Raw genomic sequence first — 22,637 nt, forward strand, 5'->3', positions numbered from 1 at the left:
AAGGCCATTAGTAGAGGGGGAAAATCACAGCTCAGCGACAAAGCATTGTCAGAAATGTGCTCATAGACATGAATACTGTCTACAATGGGCTTCACCATGCTGACAGGGGGAGAGATGGCGGGAGGGGAAAATGACTACTTGGGAACAGTCACATAATGAAAAATAAAACAAAGCACTTGGACAACAAATGTAACAAGAATTTAATCAGATATTTGTTGGTTTTTCAACTGAAGAGCAATATTTAGCAATGGCATGCATGGCATTTTGCACATGGAACAGAACTTTAAAGGGGAATACTCTGGAAGAGCACTTCATTGGGTGAAAGCTACAGTGTAAAAAGAAGCATTTTGTGGTGCAAATAGTAGTTTCCCCACTGTAAAAGAAGTGCAGGAACTGTTTTGGAAGAAAACTTGCTTCGCATGATTGTGAAATGTGTTCTGCAGTCTAAACCGAGTGCAGCTTTTTATACAATTACATGTTTCTGAACATGTGCTCACTACATCAATCATGATTAGAAAAAAGAGAGTTACTTCTTATCATACAAGGTGTAGGAAAACTTTTGCGGGTTATAAATCACTTGAATTGGTTTCAAGCAATAAAAAGCATCTACCTAAAATGAAATAAAACATGCAACTCTTGCTTGAGACGGTCCCTAACGGCTGGTTCCCTTTATCCAGGTCAAGCCAAAATTTTAATTCCCAGCAACTTCTGGTAGCGCTTGTTTTGTCATGTTTTAAACCTTAATTTAGGAGCACATTTATTACAAAAAAGAATACATTTGGAAAAAAATACAATGAAAAAAAACATTAACATCAGACAATGAGGAAAATGGCAGAATCTCAAAAAAACTAATATTCAAATTGGCTCACACATTGCGTCTCAAGCATGAGATTGTGCTGACCACATGATATGTGCTAGAGTTCTTATTTAATAAGTGGTTAAGGTGCATATGCATACTAAGACCAGAATGCATATAAGTTTCAAGACTGCAGAACTAAAATGTGTGGCTATCTGAAAATAAATCTTAAAAAAAAAAAAATACAACCAAAAAAGTAAATTTGTAATAAACAAAAGGAAAGCAAGACCAAAGACTTGTATTCCCCTTTAAAGGACGAGGTGAATAAAAGCCCCACCTGCTGCCCCCCCCTTTCAGACATGGATCCAACCCTTACCTATTGCGGTGTAGAGGACCTGGTCACAACAACGCTGCCCAGATAGCTGAGATCAATCAAAAACAAAGCAGATAAGACTCGAGGAGTCATCAAGAATGACCAAATGCCCTATTTGATGATGACGACATTGCAACAGATGAGAGCAAACAGTCCCTGCAACATGATTCGCCCAACAAGCCTCCCCCTGGCAGTCAGAGCTGGGGTGACCTGGGTGACAGGAGGCAGAAGAGAGGGGGGAGTGTGGAAAAGGCAATCATGCGGTCAGGTTACTTTGGAAAAGGAAAGGAGCACTGTGCCTGTTGTGCTGAACACCAACCTCAGCCTCCACATCATACACTCTGAGAGTCGTCCTAAAAAGCCTGGAGTTAGTCAAAACAGTGGGCTTCATTTGGACAGGGATTGGTCAATTTTATTGCGCATGTGGGGTTCCTCCTGTTGGGTGAAAGGCAGGGTAAAGCATGACAGTGGATGGAAAGGCTGAGATCCTGTGGTGGCGTCCCTCTGATTTCAGGCTTTTTAGGGGCTTCGTTATTGCATTTTAAATGAACTTAAAATGGAGCTTCTCCAGACACGTAGCCCTAAAAGGTCTGTCACCATGTCTGTGAAGCAAATAATTCATCAAGTCTTGACTTGGAATCCACAACCACTTTTAGTAAAGCTCACTCACTTTTTAATCTAAGACAAGTGCTTTAAAGTGCTTCACAGACCTTATGAATGAAATTTGATGTCTGACATGAAAGCAGAATCAGTGGCATAGAAAACTTTAGCACAACTTGTCTATGTAGAAAATGGTTTTGAATGGTTTTGAATAATGCAAGGCATCTGGGGCAGTGTTTCTATGAAAGCATGAGTTCATTACTAAGACCAGCTTAAGGCAAGCATCAAACACTTAAATTTAGCCCATATTAACAAGATGTAGTTTAAGACTAAGAATAAAATGTGTGCTCATTTCCGCACTGATATCCCCAAAGGGTCATAGATGTTACACTTAGGCCACATGGTACATGGCTTAGACCACACAATTCAGGCCTTGTGCACCTACCCTGAAGCTGATAACTGGGGTGGAGAGGGTTCTGATGGAAGGATCTCCTCCTCAGTCCTCCTCTGGGTTGGCATCTGCCCAAAAATGTTGCTGCTTTCTACAGGAGGTGAAGGGGACTGTGACGGATAGCTTGCCGCTGAGGTGGCAAATGCCATGTGGGATCGGTAGCTGGGACTTGCCCTTCGGCTGCCTTGGCCTTGAGCAGGAGAAGAGGAAGGGGAGGACCTCCTAGAGAAGCTAGCTGAAGAAGGAGGTTGAAGGGTGATCTCAGACATCTCAGGAGGAATCGGGGGTTGGATCATACTAGGACGGGGTCTGGGACGAACTACAATCTCTGGTGAGCCTTCGTGAGAGCTAATAGGGCTCTGAGTTAGAGGTGAGAGGCGGGATGGCTGGAGAACAACCATGCTGGGTTCCATCCTACGGGGCTGCCTGGGGCTAAGCCTGGGTGTAAGCTCGTACCATCTTGTGTCCAGGCTTCCGAACGAGCTTGGGCCAACCATGTGAGACACCGGGTCAGGGTAAGGCAATACCGGTACACCCATACCGTGGCTTGTGTGTCTTAGCTGCCCTAGACTCTGTGCCTCTTGCATAGGTAAACGCTTGGCTGGAAGGCCCTGAGGCTTGACCTTGCTGGGAGACTTGCCTGGGCGGCTCTTTGGGGCCTCCAGCTGCAGGATACCAGGGTAAGGAGAAACTTGAAGTGTGGAGGGCTGGAGGGCACTAGGAGGAAGAACAAGAGGGGGAGGAAGGGGAGGTTCCGGATGAAGATGCAAAGGGTGTGGTGGTGGGAAAATAAAGTGAGGACCCTCTATTGTAGCAAAGGTGAAATCTGGTCTCTGCCAGATGTCTGGAGAGCGCGAGGTGGAGGGGTGTGCCAAGGGAAGGGTGTAGCCAGAGACTGCATAATGCTGAATCTCACCCTCACCAATTTCCTCTGGTATGGTGGGATGACCAAAAGGCCCCTCTAGGTGGTATGGAGGAGAGGACATTACAGAGCTGAGAGGGCTGGTGTCTGGCATGTAGAAGGGAGGAGGAGGCTCAGGTTCTCCTGGACTTCCCAAATAGCTGTAGAACTGGCCATGGGTAAAGGCTCGGAAGTGAGGAGCACCACGGATCTGCCCTGTTGCCTGGAGCCGACTGGTCTCCATTATAGTCATGCCTTCCATGGGCCTCTGGAAGCGGGGACTGTAGGCTGGGGGCTGCAAGTAAGATTCTTGGCTAGATGAAATGGGGGAAATCTGATGGGGTCTGAGGGTAGCCATCACAGGTGGCATTGGCCCCGGATCATCATTCTCCTCATCTGACTGTCGAAATTCAGGATACAGGTCAGACTCCTCCACGAAGGGGAAGCCCTCAATGCGCCGTGCCTTTACTGGGGTTTCCATATCAGTTGGATCCATAACAAAGCGCCCATCTGGGCCACGACTGATCAATTCGATTGGTGTGGTAGCCTCCGCCTCATGCTTAGAGACACTGTATTTCTTGCTAATTATTGCTCTCTTGGTCTTCTTGTATAAGGAAAGCTCCTCCTTGGCAGGACTTTGAGGAAACTTCTTAGCTCGTAAACCATCCTCTGAAGACTCTGAAGGGGGTCCTATTGAGCGAATGCTTTCTGGACTAATCTTTCCAGATGATGACCTGTAACAATAGGAAAGAAAAAGAAAAAGGAACAAATGATCAATAATATCATGGTATTGTGCTCAGCATAATTGAGTACACCCCATTTTAAAATTTGTATCCATTTCTCAGTGAATATAGGCAATGTATTTTCATGCATTTAAACAAAACAGATTTATTAAACAGATATATTTATTAAAGTCATATTTTAGTCACTAAACATATTAAGAAATTGAAAGATAATACAATTAAATTCAAGCTAACTATTGCAAAAAAAAAAAAAAAAATACAACCTACAAAATTTCAACAAAATCTTTCACGTTTTTTTTTTTTCCTCTGGATTTTTCCTTAATTTTAAATTTGTATTTAATATTTCTCTATAACATATACATTTGGGTGAAGTCATTTTTGGGCTGTCATTGTTTGTTATTTTGTTAGATAATCTCCAGATTTGGTTTCAGTACTGACTAATCTAATGTATATGCACAACTATAATATTAGCTGCGTCCCAACTTGCATACTTTTGCACTATTCTACGCCATTTTGTGGTATAAATAGCGTAGGTAGTGCGTTCACACTAAAAACTCTAAAAAATAATAAGTGCACCTTAATTACCCGGATGATGCACTCATTCAGCTGGTAAAATGAAGTGTGTAATGATGGACACTTCACGCACTCAACAACTGCAGGTTTGCTCACGTAGCGGAAGAGGCGGAGCTATCGGGTGCATATGTTGGAGAACTTTATTTATTTTGGATGGTGAAAGCAAAATTTTCACTGCGAGAGTGACTATAGCGCCTCCCGATGGTGAATGCGGTTATATTCATGGCAGGTATTATTTGATAGTTTGGTCATTTACTGTATTTCTGATTTGGCAACCGTCAAATTTCAACAGGGAAACGGTTTGAATTTCTTGGTAGAAAAACATTGTGCTTCATTTGGGATGACACTACATACATATACTATGTTGTTAAATGTGTAAGTGCATAAGTACATAGTGTATGAGTGCATATATTGTACCATTTAAGATGCAGTTATTGTCTTCCTATTTAAAAAATGAATTTAAAAAATAGATTTGTGAGGGGAGTACTCATATATGCCGAGCACTGTAAGTACAGTTTTATATAAACACATGGCTTAGTGAAAAAAATCGGTGAGATTTTATGCTAAAAAGTTTATACGAATGTGTTAATATTTTTAGTCAGACGCAACATACTTCAAAAATAAATAATAAGCATGACATTATAATGTTTGATAATTATGTAAAGGCCTAGTTTTTTATGCTTCAGTTATAAATCTGTCTTTTTATTCAGTATGACAAAGTTTAACTGGAGCACTGAAAAAAGCTACAACAGGTAAGTCTGAAGTATAAAATGCAACATAATGTACATAAATATCATTAAAATAGTTTAATTATTGTTGATTGGTCACCTTAATAAGAGTTAATTGTAACTTATGATTTACAATTAGATATTTTTAGACATCTCAATGTTATTTTTCTATGAATACCTCTCTATAGCTCAATATAGTTCATAGGTGTTTTCTGCTTATTTATGCTTTGTTTGGTTATGCTTATGCTTGTTCTCTGCTCTGGTTTTGCTGTTTAAATCTGCAGTTTAAAAAAAATACTTTTATTTATTTTAAATTTTAGTAGTTAGAAGTTAAACATTAAATAAATTATATATATATATATATATATATATATATATATATATATATATATATATATATATATATATATATATATATATATATATATATATACAGAAATAGATTCATACAGTAACAAAAATAATGACACCTTATTTCCAGGTAGAAAATAGAAAACACCCATAATTCATAACTGATTATTATTATTTTTATTATTATTATTATTATTATTAATATTATAGGTCTTAAAAATTAAAGTAGTACCCTGAAATTTACAAAAAAATAAAAAAATAGAATTGTATTAAATAATAATTTATTCATGTTTCAAATAAAAATATTGGTAAAACATCAAGGATTCAGTGTGTACTTTAGCTGTAATTATCATTATCACTTGATCATTTCATCAAGTCGTTGTCAAACTAAATGTTGTGATGAAAGATAATTAGGAATGCTGACAGAAAGTGGCTATTGGACCTTATGGAGGCCATCAAAATGAGTTGTTATTAATTTGTTTTGGTAAGTCTGTTGATGCTTGTTGTAGGGCCTTTGGGTGTCCAGAAATGCACCATTTATAAACATATGAATTATTATTATTATTAATATTTATTCATTTGTTTTCGCTTAGTCCCTTTATTAATCCGGGGTTGCCACAGCAGAATGAACCGCCATTATTGTTATGAATATTATTATTATTAAACCATAAGAAAGTCATTTTGTGCTTTAAATAAATTTGACTGCTGTCATTTTCACTCTTCTTTCTGGATTTATCTTGTCATAACTCATCCTTGTTAAGGCCTTATACTCTCCAGTCACCGCTGTTTGAAGATTTCCCCAAGAAATTAATATTGTGTGTCTTTCTCCTTGTTAGAGAACATACATCCAGCTAAACATTTCAGCTCTTATTAAACATAGATGGTGACATTTTTCCAAGAAAGACATTCAACTGAGAGTATCCATGTGACCAAACAACGAGAAATAACAAGCATAGCCCAGAAAAGAAAAGAGAAAATCAGCTAAATTCAGAGTTCAAATGTTTTATTCAGTAACAAATGTACATGTAATGGCTGAAGCTTTTGTTTTTGCTGAATCATTACAGCATGCACTTTCGCTTGTAATGGCTGCGGTGATGGCGCTTGGTTTCCATGGCAACTGCCTATTGATGACCACCGTTCAGGTGCAGTGACGTTATGCCTGCTTCAAGCAACAATACAGTGCACTAGCAAGCAGGCTTTTCCCCAGCCAAGCAGAGGCAGCACACAATACACACGCTTCACTCTTCAATGGTCCAAACATCTCACAATTGTTGTCATAATATACAATACTGTGAAAAATGAGCTAAACAGAAGAATACTGACCTGCAAGTAAACAAACAGTAAACATTTTTTTTAATAAAACCTTGGTAAAACATAAAGGATTTAGTGTGTACTTTAGCTGTAATTTTTGTTATCGCTTTATCATTTCATCAAGTCGTTGTCAAACTAAATGTTGTGATGAAAGATAACCAGCAGCGTTGGCAGAAAGATGTGCTTATAGAGGCCATCAAAATGAGTCGTCCCTATTCCGTAAGTCTTAACTTGACCTTCCATGCGAAGGTTTCTAGGAACTTCATTTAAAGACTCAACAAAACATACTCCTGTTGTTTTAAGTCACACGATTCAAAACCTTTCTGAATAAATTAAGCTGAGCATTCAAGAATGATTGTCAGGCATTACAATACCACAACTAATACAGTTTTTCTGGCACAGAATATCTCATTAAAAGCCCATTCTACTGTTACCACTCACTGTAAAAGCAACAAATCACAAAAAGTGCATAAACAATACCCGACAATACATCAAGATTTTGCAGAGTTGAGCGGTTATGTAAGTCAAATCCACTAGCAAAACAACAAATAGAAAAGGCAGGAACGCCAGTGGCTGCAGGTTAACCTCTGGTGTGCAAAGGTGTGTTGGTGAAATACAGGCAGTGGCTCAGATGCTTGGGAGGAAGAAATCTGAAACAAACATTATGAGGGGGATTAAGAAAGGGTGAACCTGTGTGCACCTTTATTTCAATAATACTGTACATTTTGTATCACACAAGAGTAGGATTATACAAGTTCACAACAGATAGATAGATAGATAGATAGATAGATAGATAGATAGATAGATAGATAGATAGATAGATAGATAGATAGATAGATAGATAGATAGATAGATAGATAGATAGATAGATAGATGATAGATAGATAGATAGATAGATAGATAGATAGATAGATAGATAGATAGATAGATAGATAGATAGATAGATAGATAGATAGATAGATAGATAGATAGATAGATAGATAGATAGATAGATAGATAGATAGATATTTTTTAAAGTGGACCTGTGGAGGGAAAATATTTGGCAGACAGGGAAGAGAAGCTGTCAAAGCCAGCAGCCAGCAATGTCATGGAGGATTAATGAGGAGTTTTATTAAAGGTATAGTTCACCCAAAAATGACAATGATCTCATCATTCACTCTCCTTCATGTGATTGTACCTTTATGAGTTTCTTTCTACAACATAAGATATTTTGAAGAATGGCATCCATCAACTTCCATAGTAGAAAAATAACATAGAAGTCAATGTGTGTACCAGTATGCTTCGGAATATCATCATTTGTGTTTGGTGGAAGAAAGAAACTCAAATAGGTTTTGAACAAGTGAAAGAAGTGGATTTGATGGCAGAATTTTCATTTTTGGGAGAACTATCCTTTCACCCAGTTTGATTCCGAGATGATTGTGCATTATTCAAAAATAAAATTATTATTTCAATAAAAAGCCATCTATGATATAAAGCTCGGCTGCTTGCTTTATTATGTTTAATGAATAGTGTCCATGACAAACTTGACCCAGTTCTGTGAGGAGGATTTCACAGCTTTTAAAGTGCTGCCTCATAATCAAAGTAAAGGAGCTGTGTCGCCCTCTGCAGGGCACAATAATAAAAAATAAAAAATAAAAGTTATGCTGTAATCCAGGATTGTCCAAACTCCGTCCTGGAGGGCCGGTGTCCAGCTGAGTTTAGCTCCAACTTGCTTCAACATACCTGTCAGGAAGTTCCTAGCATATCTAGTAAGAGCTTAATAATAATAATGTTTGATTAGGGTTGGAACTAAACTCTCCAGGACACCGGTTCTCCAGGACTGAGTTTGGACACCCCTGCTGTAATCAAATTAAAGGAAACCTCCAGGTTATTTTCAACCCAAGTCTATGGACTGCATGTTTGTTATTCTTAAAGTTACCACAAACATCACATACACAAAAGGTTATAAACAGAACAGGTAAATGGAAGCCTAGTGTTACAAAAGGCATAATACAGAGTGCGCAAACTCGGTCCTGGAGGGCCGGTGTCCTGCAAAGTTTAGTACTAACCGCAATCAGATACACCTAGGCTAGTTAATCAAGCTCTTACTAGGCTTTCTAGAAACGTCCTTGAAAGTGTGTTTAGGCAAGTTGCAGCTAAAATTTGCAGGACATTGGCCCTCCAGGACAGAGTTTGGACACCCCTGGCATAATATCTTCACATTTTGAATATCAGACAACTGGATGATAATATAGCTAACATTTTGCAGATATCATTGAAACCAGTTGCTCCATTTCTTCCAATAAATGCATGAATGTAAAGATGAATTGCATCATACATGCAGTACTTCTTCTTCTTCTTTTTTTTTATTAAAGCAATTGTTTATGTTCTGTGCAGCTGCCAATAGACAAGAAGTTGTAGGTAAATAATTTTAATTGTTATAAAAATAAAACTTTTTATGTAATGCATATTACAACCACAAGGATGTCAAAAAGCATGTATACTAGATAAATGTATGCATGCTCATGCTGCTTAATCTGATGATTTTAAAAAATATCTTTGGTTAAACAGTATTTCTAACAACTTACATTGACCAAAATATAAAGGTTAGTTCAGTCTCAAAACAGTTATTTTTTTTAACTGTGAATAACAAACATTCCCATTATCATTCAGTTTATAATTATTAATAATGATTTGACACACTCCAACATGCATCTTGCCTGCTAGGTTTCCATTAAATAAAGTAATACAGTAATTGTGTTGATACAAACGCTCATATGCATTAACAGGAATGACAGCGCCCTCCACTTACATTTGCACCCTGGGTAAATATGAGCAAAGACAATTGAGATAAAAATGCTTTGTTGTTCAACCTTTGACTTCACTGTAAACAAGCAAATTCATCTAAAACGAACGAACAAACGAACGAACAAACAAGAATGAACAAATCATTGTTGTTAATGTAGGTGTGCTATAATTATTTACACTCATATGTTAATAATGTTATGTATAATGTTATTGATACCCAAGAACTTTTCTACTTTTATTCTTAGTAAACCTGGCAAATGATTCAGTCATGATCTCCTGTTTCAGAGGACTATAAATCTGAGGTAAAACATGGGTCAAACTCACTCGGTCTTCATCACAATGGGTTAAAGCAAAGAGCAGAGCAGTGATTAATGGCGAAGGCTAGTTGAGCGTCACACAATGTGAAGTGGCTACAAGAAAATGGCAAAAACTCTGAAAATTCCAATTCCACCAACTGAATCCACCATCAGAGCAATAATTAACAGATGCAAAGGAACTGGAAGTGTTATGCCAAACTTCCCTCACACACACAAAAAAAAAGTTAATTCCAGTCTGCTATAAGTATACCTCTTATAAACTAAAATAAAGTATACCTTCAGCCTACTAATTAAGTACTTCTCTAAAATGTACTTAAGTATACTTGACTTATACTGACAGTGTGCCTGTGTTCTTGAATGGGTTAATCACAGAGCCCAAATTCTGAATATACTACACCATACTTGTTCACATCACAACTTTACTTCCTTCCTTCACAAACTAATTACTTGCTAGATGTATTACAAAAGTAAACTACTAGTATACTCATATGTTTATTTGGAGTACAAATAAAAAACTGGGAAGGGAACTAGTTGTGCACCTAATGTGTATTATTGTTGAAGCACACTTAAAAGTAAACCTTTTTATACTGTTATATTGTGATTATGGTGATTTCAGTCTCTATTCTGGTTACGGCACCTAACTGTTGTAAATTGATGAACCCAGTCCAGGAGACTCTTTATTGAGACATGTTGATTGCTCTGCAGTGAAACAGCATCTTCACACATGAGTCTGCAATAGCCTACAAAAGTCTCTTACAGTAGAATAAAAATCTAGTGAGTCTAACACAAGTCTCTAACAAGTCTGCAAGTCTGATTTGGACAGAGTTGTATTGTCTATTATATGTTTAGGAGGGGCAGTGTTAAGGTGGAGACATAGAAATAGCCAGGGGGGTTCAGGGGGTTCAAAAAATCCAACCCCTCACTGACAAAGATCCAGAATAAAAATTACCTATGAAAATATCCCAGCGAAGAAGGCTTTAAAACCATGTCAAATCCTGTGTCGGCTGTTGCTTCTGTGTGACTTCCTGCATCCAAAATTCTGACTGAGGAAAGTTAAATGTGCTGAACAGTTTTAAAATAAAAACTTTAACAGAATACATTTTTTTCTAATGATATATAATGTGATAAATTAGTGTTTAAAATCAAGTATGGTTTTCATATTTCTTTATTCTAAATCTTTAGAAAAAAGTTTTTGGTACAGGCCTGACAAGTTTTAGTTGAAAATCTTGTTTCAGGGTCTTGAATAGATTCTGAGGTTTCACCTGCCCTGATTGGCTTGAAAGTATCACACAGAGCACAGTCGTTGACATCCTGCCTTTAGCATTTGCATCACTTTGGGATCTGCTAGTGCTCCGGAAGCAAAAGCTCTCTCACACTCTGGCTGCTAAAGTTTGTTCATTCATTCAATTTCTTTTTAGCTTAGTCCCTTTATTAACCAGGGGTCATCACAGCGGAATTAACTGCCAACTTATTCAGCATATGTTTTACGCAACTGATGCCCTTCCAGCTGCAACCAAACACTGGGAAACATCCATTCACAATCATCCACACACATACATACACTACGGATGATTTAGCCTACCCAATTCGTCTATACCACATGTCTTTGAACTTGTGGGGGAAACAGGAGCACCCAGAGGAAACCAACACGAACCTGGAGAGAACATGCAAACTCCACACAGAAATGCCAACTGACCCAGCCGAGACTCAAACCAGCGACCTTCTTGCTGTGAGACAATCGAGCTACCCACTTCGCCACCGTGACGCCCTATTTAAAAACTTTTTAATTAAAAATGTTCCCAACATTACACTCAAAATTCAAAAAATATTTTGTTTGTTTAATTGGTGTCCAACAGTGTGTGGCTTATTTGTAACACCCGGTTACAACTAACCCAGCTGTATCGTGTTTTCTTCAAAACTGCCTTGCAGTCAATGTGTGCTTTTTACATCTTTCAAAATAGTTCCTTCTTTTAGCCTAGAAGACGGTAATCACAACATCATACGATTTAATGCATGTTTTTTTTTTTTTATAAAAAATATCCAGTGTAAAAAAAAAGTTTTCTCCTGTGTTTCGTATCCAAATTTCGCTGAACTTTTTCAATAATTGTCAGGAACACATCTGCCGACACTGTGGTGAAAACCTTGGAGGCATGCCATGGTTAACCCTGAGCAAAAACCTTGAAACTCTGTTACATTTTACCCTGTGTTACTTTGTGCACCGCGCTCTCCTACTTCATAAAAATTAAATAAAGTATACTTCTTTTCAGTAAGGGCACACAATTAGGGACAGTTCGAGTGGCCAAAAAATCAGCAAAAGAATTGTAGATGTTACTTTAGTGTTTTGGTCAGAAGGTACAAATTAAAATTCCCACAAAATGTTTCAAAGGGTTTACTCTCATCCAAAAAGAATCTCAAGCCTCTTCAGTTTTTATATATTTGGAGCAAAAGATCCAAAAAGTTAAACAATAAAAATATTTTTGTCACAGTCTTCTCTCACATTTACCAAGGGTGCTAATACTAGCAGACAGTATTGTACATTGAAAATAACCCAGAAAGCACCTTTAATTTCCCAGGCCTAAACATATATTAAGTGTGTGTATCTTAAGATTTGGCTCTCCTGTTTGTAAAGCGCATGGGTTCACAGCCTGCCAGAAAACCGTGCCCAGCAGCGCACATGGGACGCATGCGGCATAAGGCACTCACAGAGGACTGGAGGGCGGAGGCCTGCAGCTGCTCCGTTCCTGCCCGTCCCAGTAGGGTTCAATGCCAGGCAGAGGGGTAAGAGGACTCCTGCGGCAGGACACACAATAGAGACGAGAGGGACGGGGAGGGGAAGGGTCACGTTGGCCACCAGAGAGGCTGCTTTCCATACAAACAAAATCAAACAACAGTGACATGGAGAGATACTGTACGAATGAAGGAAAGAGGAAAACATGGTAAAGGAAGTACCTTAGGAAACAATAATGATTGAGAGAGCACTGGAATGTTCATTTAAGAAGTGTCACATTAATCATTCTGCATATACTGTTTATCAGGGATGACCAACCTTATTCCTGGAGATCTACTATCCTGCAGATTTCAGTTGCAACGCATGTCAAACACACCTGCCTGTAATTATCGAGGCTGCGTCCGAAACTGAATACTTCTATACTATATTGTACACTAAAAATAGCATAGTAAGTCCGAATTCATACAATTCGAAAATCAGTATGGGAGAAGTAGCCGGATGATCTACTACTTCCAGCGAGATTCTAAAATGCGCATCGAATGGACGCTATACTATCCGATAATGCACCACGAGAGAATTCCTGAATGACAACTGACATGTATAGGTCACGTCCGAGTTCCATTCATACTTATAGAGCCTACTTTTCAAACAGTTGAGTTGTAAATTCAAATGCAGTACCAACTAAGTATTAAGCGATTTCGAACGCAGCCCAAGTGTTATTCAGGTCCTAGTTAATTAGTTCAGGCATGTTTGATCAGGCTTGGAGTTGAACTCTGCAGGAAGGCAGATCTAAATAAATATATAAATAGTTGAGGTCAGCTTGAATCCATTCAGCCTTCTTGTTCTGACAATATGTATACGGTTGTAAGTAAAAAGTTTGTGAGAAAAAACACAATATGAACTGTAAACTTAATGTAAGCCCTACTGTTTATAAGCATATTTTGAGAATGATAAAAAAAGAATATTTTTATTTCAGAGCATCTCTAAGTGTTATATAATCCCAGTCTCATATTTGCTTTATTTATTATTTAAATTGTGATGTTACATATTGATCAAGAGGTGAAAAAATATTTTAAAGCATCAAAACAGTAAGCTTAATAAAGCATTGTGTTTTTTTCATATTTAGGATCTCCTGTTTTTTTTTTTTTTTTTTTTAGTTTATTTTAGTTTTTTTTTTTTAGCAAAAATACACTGTAATACACTGTTGTTAATACACTGTTGCTTTTTAAAACATTTTAAGTTGAATCACATTCACTTAACAAGTTAATTTCAACATGTACAGTATGAAACTGACTTAAAACATCAAGTTCACGTGTAAAACTTTTTTTTAAAATCAAGTTAAAACCTCAAGTACATAACTAACATAAAAACATATGCTGTCATGAATTTACATTTTAATAACGGTCATAAAACTTTACAAAAAAATATTATTTTCAGAAGAAGTGGTAAAATATTCATATACCAAAAAATCTTTCAGACATAATTAGAAGAATCCTTAGCCGACACATTAAAATATTATATTTAATGATTACAGTGTAGCCCCTAAATACTTTTCATTCATTCATTTTCTTGTCGGCTTAGTCCCTTTATTAATCCAGGGTCACCACAGCAGAATGAACAACTTATCCAGAAAGTTTTTATGCAGCGGATGCCTTTCCAGCCGCAACCCATCTCTGGGAAACATACACACACACACACACACACACACACACACACACACTACGGATAATTTAGCCTACCAAATTCACCTGTACCACATGTCTTTGGACTGTGGGGAAAACCGGAGCACCCAGATGAAACCCACGCGAACGCAGGGAGAACATGCAAACTCCACACAGAAACGCCAACTGAGCCAAGGATCGAACCAGCGACCCAGCGACCTTCTTGCAGTGAGGCGAAAGTGCTACCCACTGCGCCACTTAAAAACTTTTCAGTACTCTTCATTTTAAGTCTTGCCTCATTTTTCCGTAAGGCTTTTTAAATCACTCAGTATAAATTACTTTCATGTTCTGCTAGATTAAATTACAATATTATATTATTTCCTCAACATTTTGACAGATCAGTTAATTCGGTCATTTACATTGCAAGTTATTTGAAGCGTTAAAATTTGATACAGACAAATGGATTATGTTTAATCTATATATACTTCAGTGCCTTTATTTTAAAAGGATATTTAGTTAACACATATATACAGTTGGTCAGAATTATTAGCCCCCTTAAATGACTTTTTTTTTCTTTTTTATAAATTTCCCAAATGATTTAACAGAGCAAGGAAATCTTCACACTATGTCTGATAATATTTTTTTTCTTCTGGAGAAAGTCTGGTTTGTTTTATTTCAGCAAGAATAAAAGCAGTTTTTAATTTTTTAAAAACCATTTTAAAGTCAATATTATTAGCCCCTTTAAGCTATAGATTTTTCTGATAGTCTACAGAACAAACCATCGATATACAATAACTTGCCAAATTACCCTAACCTACCTAGTTAACCTAATTAACCTAGTTAAGCCTTTAAATGTCACTTTAAGCTGTATAGAAATTTCTTGATAAATAACTAGTCAAATATTACTGTCATCATGGCAAAGAGAAAATAAATCGGTTATTTTAAATGAGTTAATAAAACTATTATATTTAGAAAAATGTTGAAAAAAAATTCTCTCCGTTACACAGATATTAGAGAAAAAATTAAACAGGGGTCTGATAATTCTGACTTCAACTGTTCAATTCTTCAACTCTTCAACTAAAATAATAATTACATTAAAACCTATACTTTGACCCAGATACCATATTCCAGCATGTTACGAAAAAAGTACACTGCTCTAGCAACATGTTTTATAAATGGCATCGCTATATGGAGGTTATGATTGACATATCAAAGCTAACCCACTTACATTTAGATTAGTGAAAGATATATGTAGGAGGATCAAGGGATACGAGTTTAATATCTGAGAAATCACTGCTATAAAAATATTAATCACAGGGAAGCACCGTTACATCCTCTCTATTATACAGTTATAAAAATTCCTTATAGAAAATCCCAGTCAACAATGTTAGCTCTTGAAATGTGAAGGAATAATTAGTTACAGTAATTAAAATGTTGAAGAGAAGAAACTGCCACATTCTGTTAGTATACCATAGCAAATGTGAAAAATATATGTGTATATATGAAAGCACATTAGAGACACTAGAAGCCATTTAGCATGATGGGTTTACAGATATCGTTGATATTAAAAGGATCATCCAAAGTTATTAAATGGTTCAGACAAAATAGGCACATCATGCTGTTTCAACTCTGGGGATGTTTATATTTTTGATGCCAGTTGACACACTGGGTTAAGCTGCATGTTGCATTTGTATTTTTAAAAAGCTGTTTTAATGGCAGGTTATGAAACCCTGCTTGATGTTTACAAAAAACAAATAATCAAAAAAGCCTAAATGTATACCTCATGAAATATTTAAGTACCTATAAGTCCATTTATGTTTATAACACAAATTATCTCCCCTGCCACAGCTCTCAAATCATATTTGAGCAATTTAAATATAAACATACAGTATGATGAGACACATAACAACCAATTTCAGGTGATCTGTTCCTTTTACAGGCCGTTGATCAGAGTGGAATCCATTATTGCACACCCTCCTGTGATGGACCTAAACATCTGTACATTTAACCGTAAACTAAAAGCACTTTTATTATACCTATACAGTTTTACTCAGTGTTTGTGCAGAAACTGACTGATATTGAGAAGTTCCTGAGGCCAGTTTTGTGTAAATTTACAACTACGGTTGGATACCAAAACCACTGCTACCCCTTACTGGTACTGTATCGAATCAGAACACAGATTTTGTTGGTTCAGGATGCCAGTGCCACTTAAAGGTGCAGTAGAAATGACACTATAGCTCATTCATTCATTCATTCATTCATTTTCTTGTCGGCCTAATCCCTTTATTAATCCAGGGTCGCCACAGCGGAGTGAACCATTTTCCAGCACGTTTTTACGCAGCGGATGCCCTTCCAGCCGCAACCCATCTCTGGGAAAACAACTATAGCTATTGTAGTCCAAATTCAAAATTTGGGAGATAGTTTTTTTTTTTTTACCAGGCCTCTCTTCCAATGACTTGACGCAAATGCAAGCTGTCAGTTTGACAACACAAACAGCAAGAGCCTTAAAGGGATAGTTCATATAAAAATGAAACCTCTGTCATCATTTACTCACTCTTTACTTGTTTCAAACCTTTATGAGTTTCTTTCTTCGGCTGTACACAAAAGAGGATAGCTACTGACTTATATGGTGTTTGGTTTTTTGATTATGGATGTCGATGGTTGCAGGTGGCCAGATTTGTAAAAACATATCTCATTTTGTGATCAACAAAAAAAAGAAACTCAAACTGGTTTGCAACCACTGGTTGAGTAAATTGTTTGAGTTGCAAGATTTTTGGGTGACCTATCCCTTTAAGCGAGTTGCACACCGGAAGTGGTGTGTGTACTGCAACTGTTATAGTTGGGTTTGGTAGATTAGGTTTGATTGTGAATTTGATATGTAGTTATTTTATGCTTTATATTTACCATAGTTATATTTAATATACTACCATACACTATATATAATATATCTAAAATCTAAACACCAGTTTTGAAAAAGAAACATAAAAACTTTCAACCCATACCTAAAACATAGTATCTCACAGCAAAACAGTTATTTTATCCTGGTCTAGTGTGTAATTATGACACTGTAAACATTATTTTTTGCCACTTTTATTTGGATTTTATCACTTTTTGTCACTTTTGTTCTATTGTCAGGTCAGATCATTTCCTGATCTGAACCAAGTTATTCTTCCAATAAAATATAACCAATAAAAGTGGCCAAAAAAAAAAAAAATAATAATAAAAATACATATATATACATAGATAAATAGATAATTGATAAAAAAAATCCTCAAAGCCACCCTTCTGCAACATGTCTATGCCTTCAAAATAATTCTGAAATGCTGTTGTAAATGAAATCATTTGTAAATTTATACTTGTAAACTTATATTACTTGTGAATCCCTCACTGTATTATTCAAGCAATTGTGGTCTTAAAGATTATTTACACATAACATCTGCAAGATCACTGAAATCACACCCAGGTGAGTTGATTCTGCAGCTGGGCCAGATACAGGCACACGTGTAGCAGATCTCTCACTTCAGACATCTTATGTTACTAATGTGCACCCTCTGCTGGTAGATAAAATACAAAATGCTCCTGCTTTGCTGTCTCTTTGGCAGCAATGGGGTATATGCCGAAGCATGGTAATAGGACTTTTAATTTGCCAGTAACCTGGGTTAAGCGCTTCCGGTGAATTGAATACCAATGCAAAATCCGATGCGTTTAAGGTCTGTTTTCTTTAAAAATGAGCGATCTCCACTAGCTGAGTGATATCCGATTTAAAGTGGGTCTCAGATTGTACAATAAGCACTGCATTAAATTACATTTCCCTTGCCATATCTTTATAATATGAGCATTTATTTTACACCAGTATATTCAATGGAGCTTCTGCGTTAGCCTGCCGATTCTGACAGCGCGTGTGAGTAAACAGCTTTTTGTCTCGTTTTACGCTTGAGCAACCAAATAAATGCTAAAGTTTATTTAACTTAATGTATTTTAATGACATTACAACATCGATGCTGTATAAGGAACCGTATAAAATGAAAAAAAGGTCACAGATCACCGGAAGTGTATCAGCATGGGAACAGCACTAGCTCGGCATATACCCTATTGCACTGCAGATCTTGATGGTCAATTACATTTTCTGACTGTCAATATTTGACTATATGAAGAGTTCAGATGCAAAAACGTCTAAAAGCCATTTGAAATTTTCTGATTTTCATCAGGCTCTTGTGTGTAAGTTCACTAATTTCAAGTTAATGGCAAACGAATACACTCTTTTTAAGGTCTTTAAAATGAAATAGCTCAACATAAACATAGGAGTGTAAAAAATTGCTAATTTTCGAAGGAAATTTCAGATGGCTCTGAGAGGTTTTTGCATCTAAACTCTTCACATATATATTTTTGACAACACTTACATCTCATATCCGATACCTGCATTTACACTACACACAGCAAAGATGCAATGACTCAGAAAGAAAGAGCGTGCCCTGACTGACAGCTGTGATTATAAATAAGCGCTCTGTTTTCCATTCCTGTATTTAATCTGTTTATACTGTATATAAATATAGAAAAAACAAGCATTATAATGAGCTTAAACCAAAAAAAAAAAAGATATCCTCGATTCATTCTGAGCAGAGATCAAGGTCCAATAATACAATAGATTAGTGTGAATAAACAGAAAACAAAAATATAGTAAACTGAACTTTAACGGATATTTTTACAGCATAGACCACGTAAAATGAATAATACCTTAAAAAAATACATTGTTAATGCAGTTTTATCATGAAAACACTTATTTAAAGTTTAGTTTGTCTAATATATTTTGTAGATTTATTTGTTATCATGAAGACTGATTAAGACTGGTCCTCTTTCTGGAATGCTGGAATTTAATCCAGAAAGTAAATATACTTTAGGCTTAAAAGGCAGAGAAGCTCTAATCTAAACTGCAAATGAAATAAAACCTGTGTGAACTATTTAGCAATCCATACTAATAGACACATGAGGAAACTGCTCTTTGATGAAATTAACTTTAGGTTCATCCTATGAATACACTACAGTACATCTATGAATCACTGAGCAGTTATTAATGCTCTTCCAATGGGATCTTTAAACGAGAGGGTTTGTCTGTCGAATGAATTGATTTAGGAAACACGCTCTACTATCGGTCTGAATAAACTGAGGAACAAAGTGAGGATGAGGAAGTTCTTTAAAGACACTACTTACGGAGTCTCCACACTCTTTCTGCAGTGTGTTATAGACAGAGGGGGATCTGTTGAAGACAAAAGCAGAAAGAAAGAACGTGATTACTGATTTCAGACAGGCATAATCAGACACATTTTCTGTTGAAAAACATCCTACAAGCCTGTTTAGATTTCTGAAGCTTCATTAGTTGTCTTTTATTTAAACCTTGAGAATGTCTTTTGATGTTAAAGTTGCCATTCACACTAGGTTTGAGTGCTTGGTCTAAACCCACATTTTTTTGTGTCAGATGGAGATCACTGATGGTAAGTAGCGACAGAAGATGATGGAGAAAGGGTTGAATACCATTGATTGTTTGCCTCATGCTCGAACTTTCAAGGATTAGGTCACACAAAAAATGAAAACTCTGACATTAATCAACTACCTATACCGTAATGTTGCTTCAATCCCCTGAGACCTTTAATCATCTTTTAAAAACAAATGAATATGAAATCTGAGTTGTTCCATCCTCCACAGAAAGTTCAAACTCCATAAAAGGAACCAAAAACAGTCAAAACATTCCCTTTCGACTTTAACTGTAATTATACAAAGCTTCAAAAACTAAATCTAAAAAAATCTAAATGCAATTTGTTTGCTAATATCTTTTAAACATTTTACCATTAGTCAACAGCACAGCATGCAAGCACTGTATTGCCTGTAGTAAACATGCACCCTAATCTGACGCAGAAGACATTGGTGAACAAAGTCATTTTTACAATTTTGGCAGACAAATAAACCTGGAGCGTTGTATGATTATAGTTAAACCACTGAAGTCACATCACCACCTGTAGTTGTAATTACATTCAAGATAATATTTATAAACTTAAATCTTTCTTTGTATATTTTATGTACAGTATTTGTGTATTTAAATGTAAATATACTTAGTACATATGCAATTACAATTTTTATTTTGGATGTAATTACTATGTGAATACATTCTAATTACTATGTGATAACATTGTAATTACATTGTAATAACATTGTTTTTTTTTTACATCTAGGCTAGTATTGTAAATTTGTTTATGTATAGTTCATGTACAGTTTTTGTAAATTATAGTTATAGACATAAGTATACACAGTACACATGTACACAATATGTATTATGTTACTTTTTTATTTTGTATGTAATTACTACTTTGTTACATTGTAATGTCTATGTCATTACATTCTAATAACATTGTAGTTACATTCAAGATAATATTTAGAAATGTAAATGTTTCTTTGTATACTTCATGTACAGTATCTGTTTATTTACAGTTGTATACTTAAATATACACAGCACATATGTAACCGTACGTCCACACCGAAAGCAGCGAGAGCGTCCAAGGTCGCTCTGGCCGCCCTGGCAACAACGCTGCCTGCCTTCAGCTCCGGCGGCAAGAGCATCAAAATTCGCTACATTGATCTCATATTTAAAGGAGCCGTTGCAGCATGTCAGTTACATTCCTGCATAAAACATGTTTCTAGCGTGAAAATGTTGCGCACTTCTTATCAGATTCATAAAACAATGGAAGATCAAGTTGCATGTGATGTGGCTTTCCTCTATTTATCCAATATGTGTCCATATGTCTGAAATATGCTAAAGCAGCTAACGTTATACTGTTTTGTATTGTCACGTCGCTTTTTTAAGATAAATATATATATATATATATATATATATATATATATATATATATATATATATATATAACATTAATGCACATCAGTAACTCTCCAGTAACTTATTTAATATATGTGTTCTTGTAAGAAAACATTGTAAACAATTGGAAATCTGGCGACCGCATTCATCAAACCCTTGGGAACAACTGTGGTCAGAACCAAAGTTCACAGGTCTGTGTTCTCTGAACTCCTATTAGGCGGTGGACGTCTTCATTCTGATTGCTTGCCGCCAAACCGCGTCATAGCTCATTACCATAAAGTTGACTTTGATTTCAATGCTTCTCGCCGCGTATCGCCGCCGGCTCTCATTGAAAATGATTGACTTCTGGCTACTTTGACGCTCTCGCCGCTTTCTGTGTGAACGTACGGTAAGAACCAAATGTTTTGTTCACATATGTCCAAATCAACTGAACTGAAAATAAAACACACCTTTAGGTTTGTTAGGTCAAATATGGCAGAAAATGAGATAAAAAAGGTTATTTTTTGGATCTTCAGCATATCAATCATGCTTCTCAATAAAAGCAAGTGAATATGCCCTTGAATACACAGTTTGAACAATATACATATCATCAATAGTAACTTTTCAGATTTGGTATGACTGTGATCATTCACACCAAAAGCAAACTGTACCTACGTTTACATTACCTAGCATGGACTCAGAGGTCATTTGCAGGTACACACTCTAATTTGTAAACCAGCATTCACATTATCCAAACTAACTGAATTCTGTAGTTAAATGCAGCCGGAAGTGCACACCAGAAAATCAGCTGAAAATCTGAAAATGCGCCATGTATACAATTATTGTTTCTCAAAAGAAAGAGTTGACTGAGAGTCAAAAAAGAGCTGTTTTCAAAATGGATTTTTCATGTTGACATAAAAAGTGAAACATTATCATATTGTCCGACCCACTTGTGTGCACAAACTTGAACCTCTGTTCCTCAAATGCTGAAGTGGATTCCTGCAGAGTCTGGGAAGAGTCAGTGAGCCTGGGAAAAAATTCAGGTGTAAAGTTCTGGTTTGTGTAAACCTGGCTGACGGCGACCCAGGAGGCTACAGGCTGTCACTTAGGTTAGTGGTGGCCCAGCAAATTATTCATAGTTTTGTAAATATTGCCATTGGCATTATCAAAATTAGTCTCTTCTTCTACTGTGATGAGTTCATGTCATATTCATTCATTAATTTTACTTCGGCTTAGTCCTTTTATTTATCAGGGGTCGCCACAGTGGAATTAACCACCAACTTTTGCAGCATAGGTTTTACACAGCGGATGCCCCTCCAGCTGCATGCCATTACTGGGAAACACACTTACACACTCACATTCACACACATACACTACGGCCAATTTAGTTTATTCGATTCATCTATTGTGTATGTCTTTGGACTGTGGGAGAAACCGGAGGACCCCGAGGAAACCCACGTGAACACGGGGAGAACA

The 22,637-nt window shown here is 36.5% G+C and overlaps 1 protein-coding gene across 29 annotated transcripts in view; it reads right to left on the minus strand.

Moving 5' to 3' along the window:
- igsf9bb (immunoglobulin superfamily, member 9Bb) overlaps positions 1-22,637 on the minus strand; it is a 176,272-nt gene that overhangs the window by 11,642 nt on the left and 141,993 nt on the right. For 10 of the 29 annotated variants that reach the window (XM_073935367.1, XM_068216056.1, XM_073935365.1 and 7 more), the window contains exons 17-18: positions 19,529-19,574; positions 2,215-3,855 (exon numbers count right to left, since the gene is read on the minus strand). In XM_073935367.1, the coding sequence (XP_073791468.1) occupies positions 2,215-3,855; positions 19,529-19,574 (1,687 nt within the window). Of the gene's footprint in view, positions 1-1,172; positions 1,219-2,214; positions 3,856-6,502; positions 7,478-12,634; positions 12,794-19,528; positions 19,575-22,637 lie in introns of those variants that run through there. The other 19 variants (XM_073935381.1, XM_073935379.1, XM_073935380.1 and 16 more) reach the window with 5 other exon arrangements.

This window comes from Danio rerio, chromosome 21, assembly GCF_049306965.1.
Source record: "Danio rerio strain Tuebingen ecotype United States chromosome 21, GRCz12tu, whole genome shotgun sequence".
Classification (NCBI taxonomy): domain Eukaryota; kingdom Metazoa; phylum Chordata; class Actinopteri; order Cypriniformes; family Danionidae; genus Danio; species Danio rerio.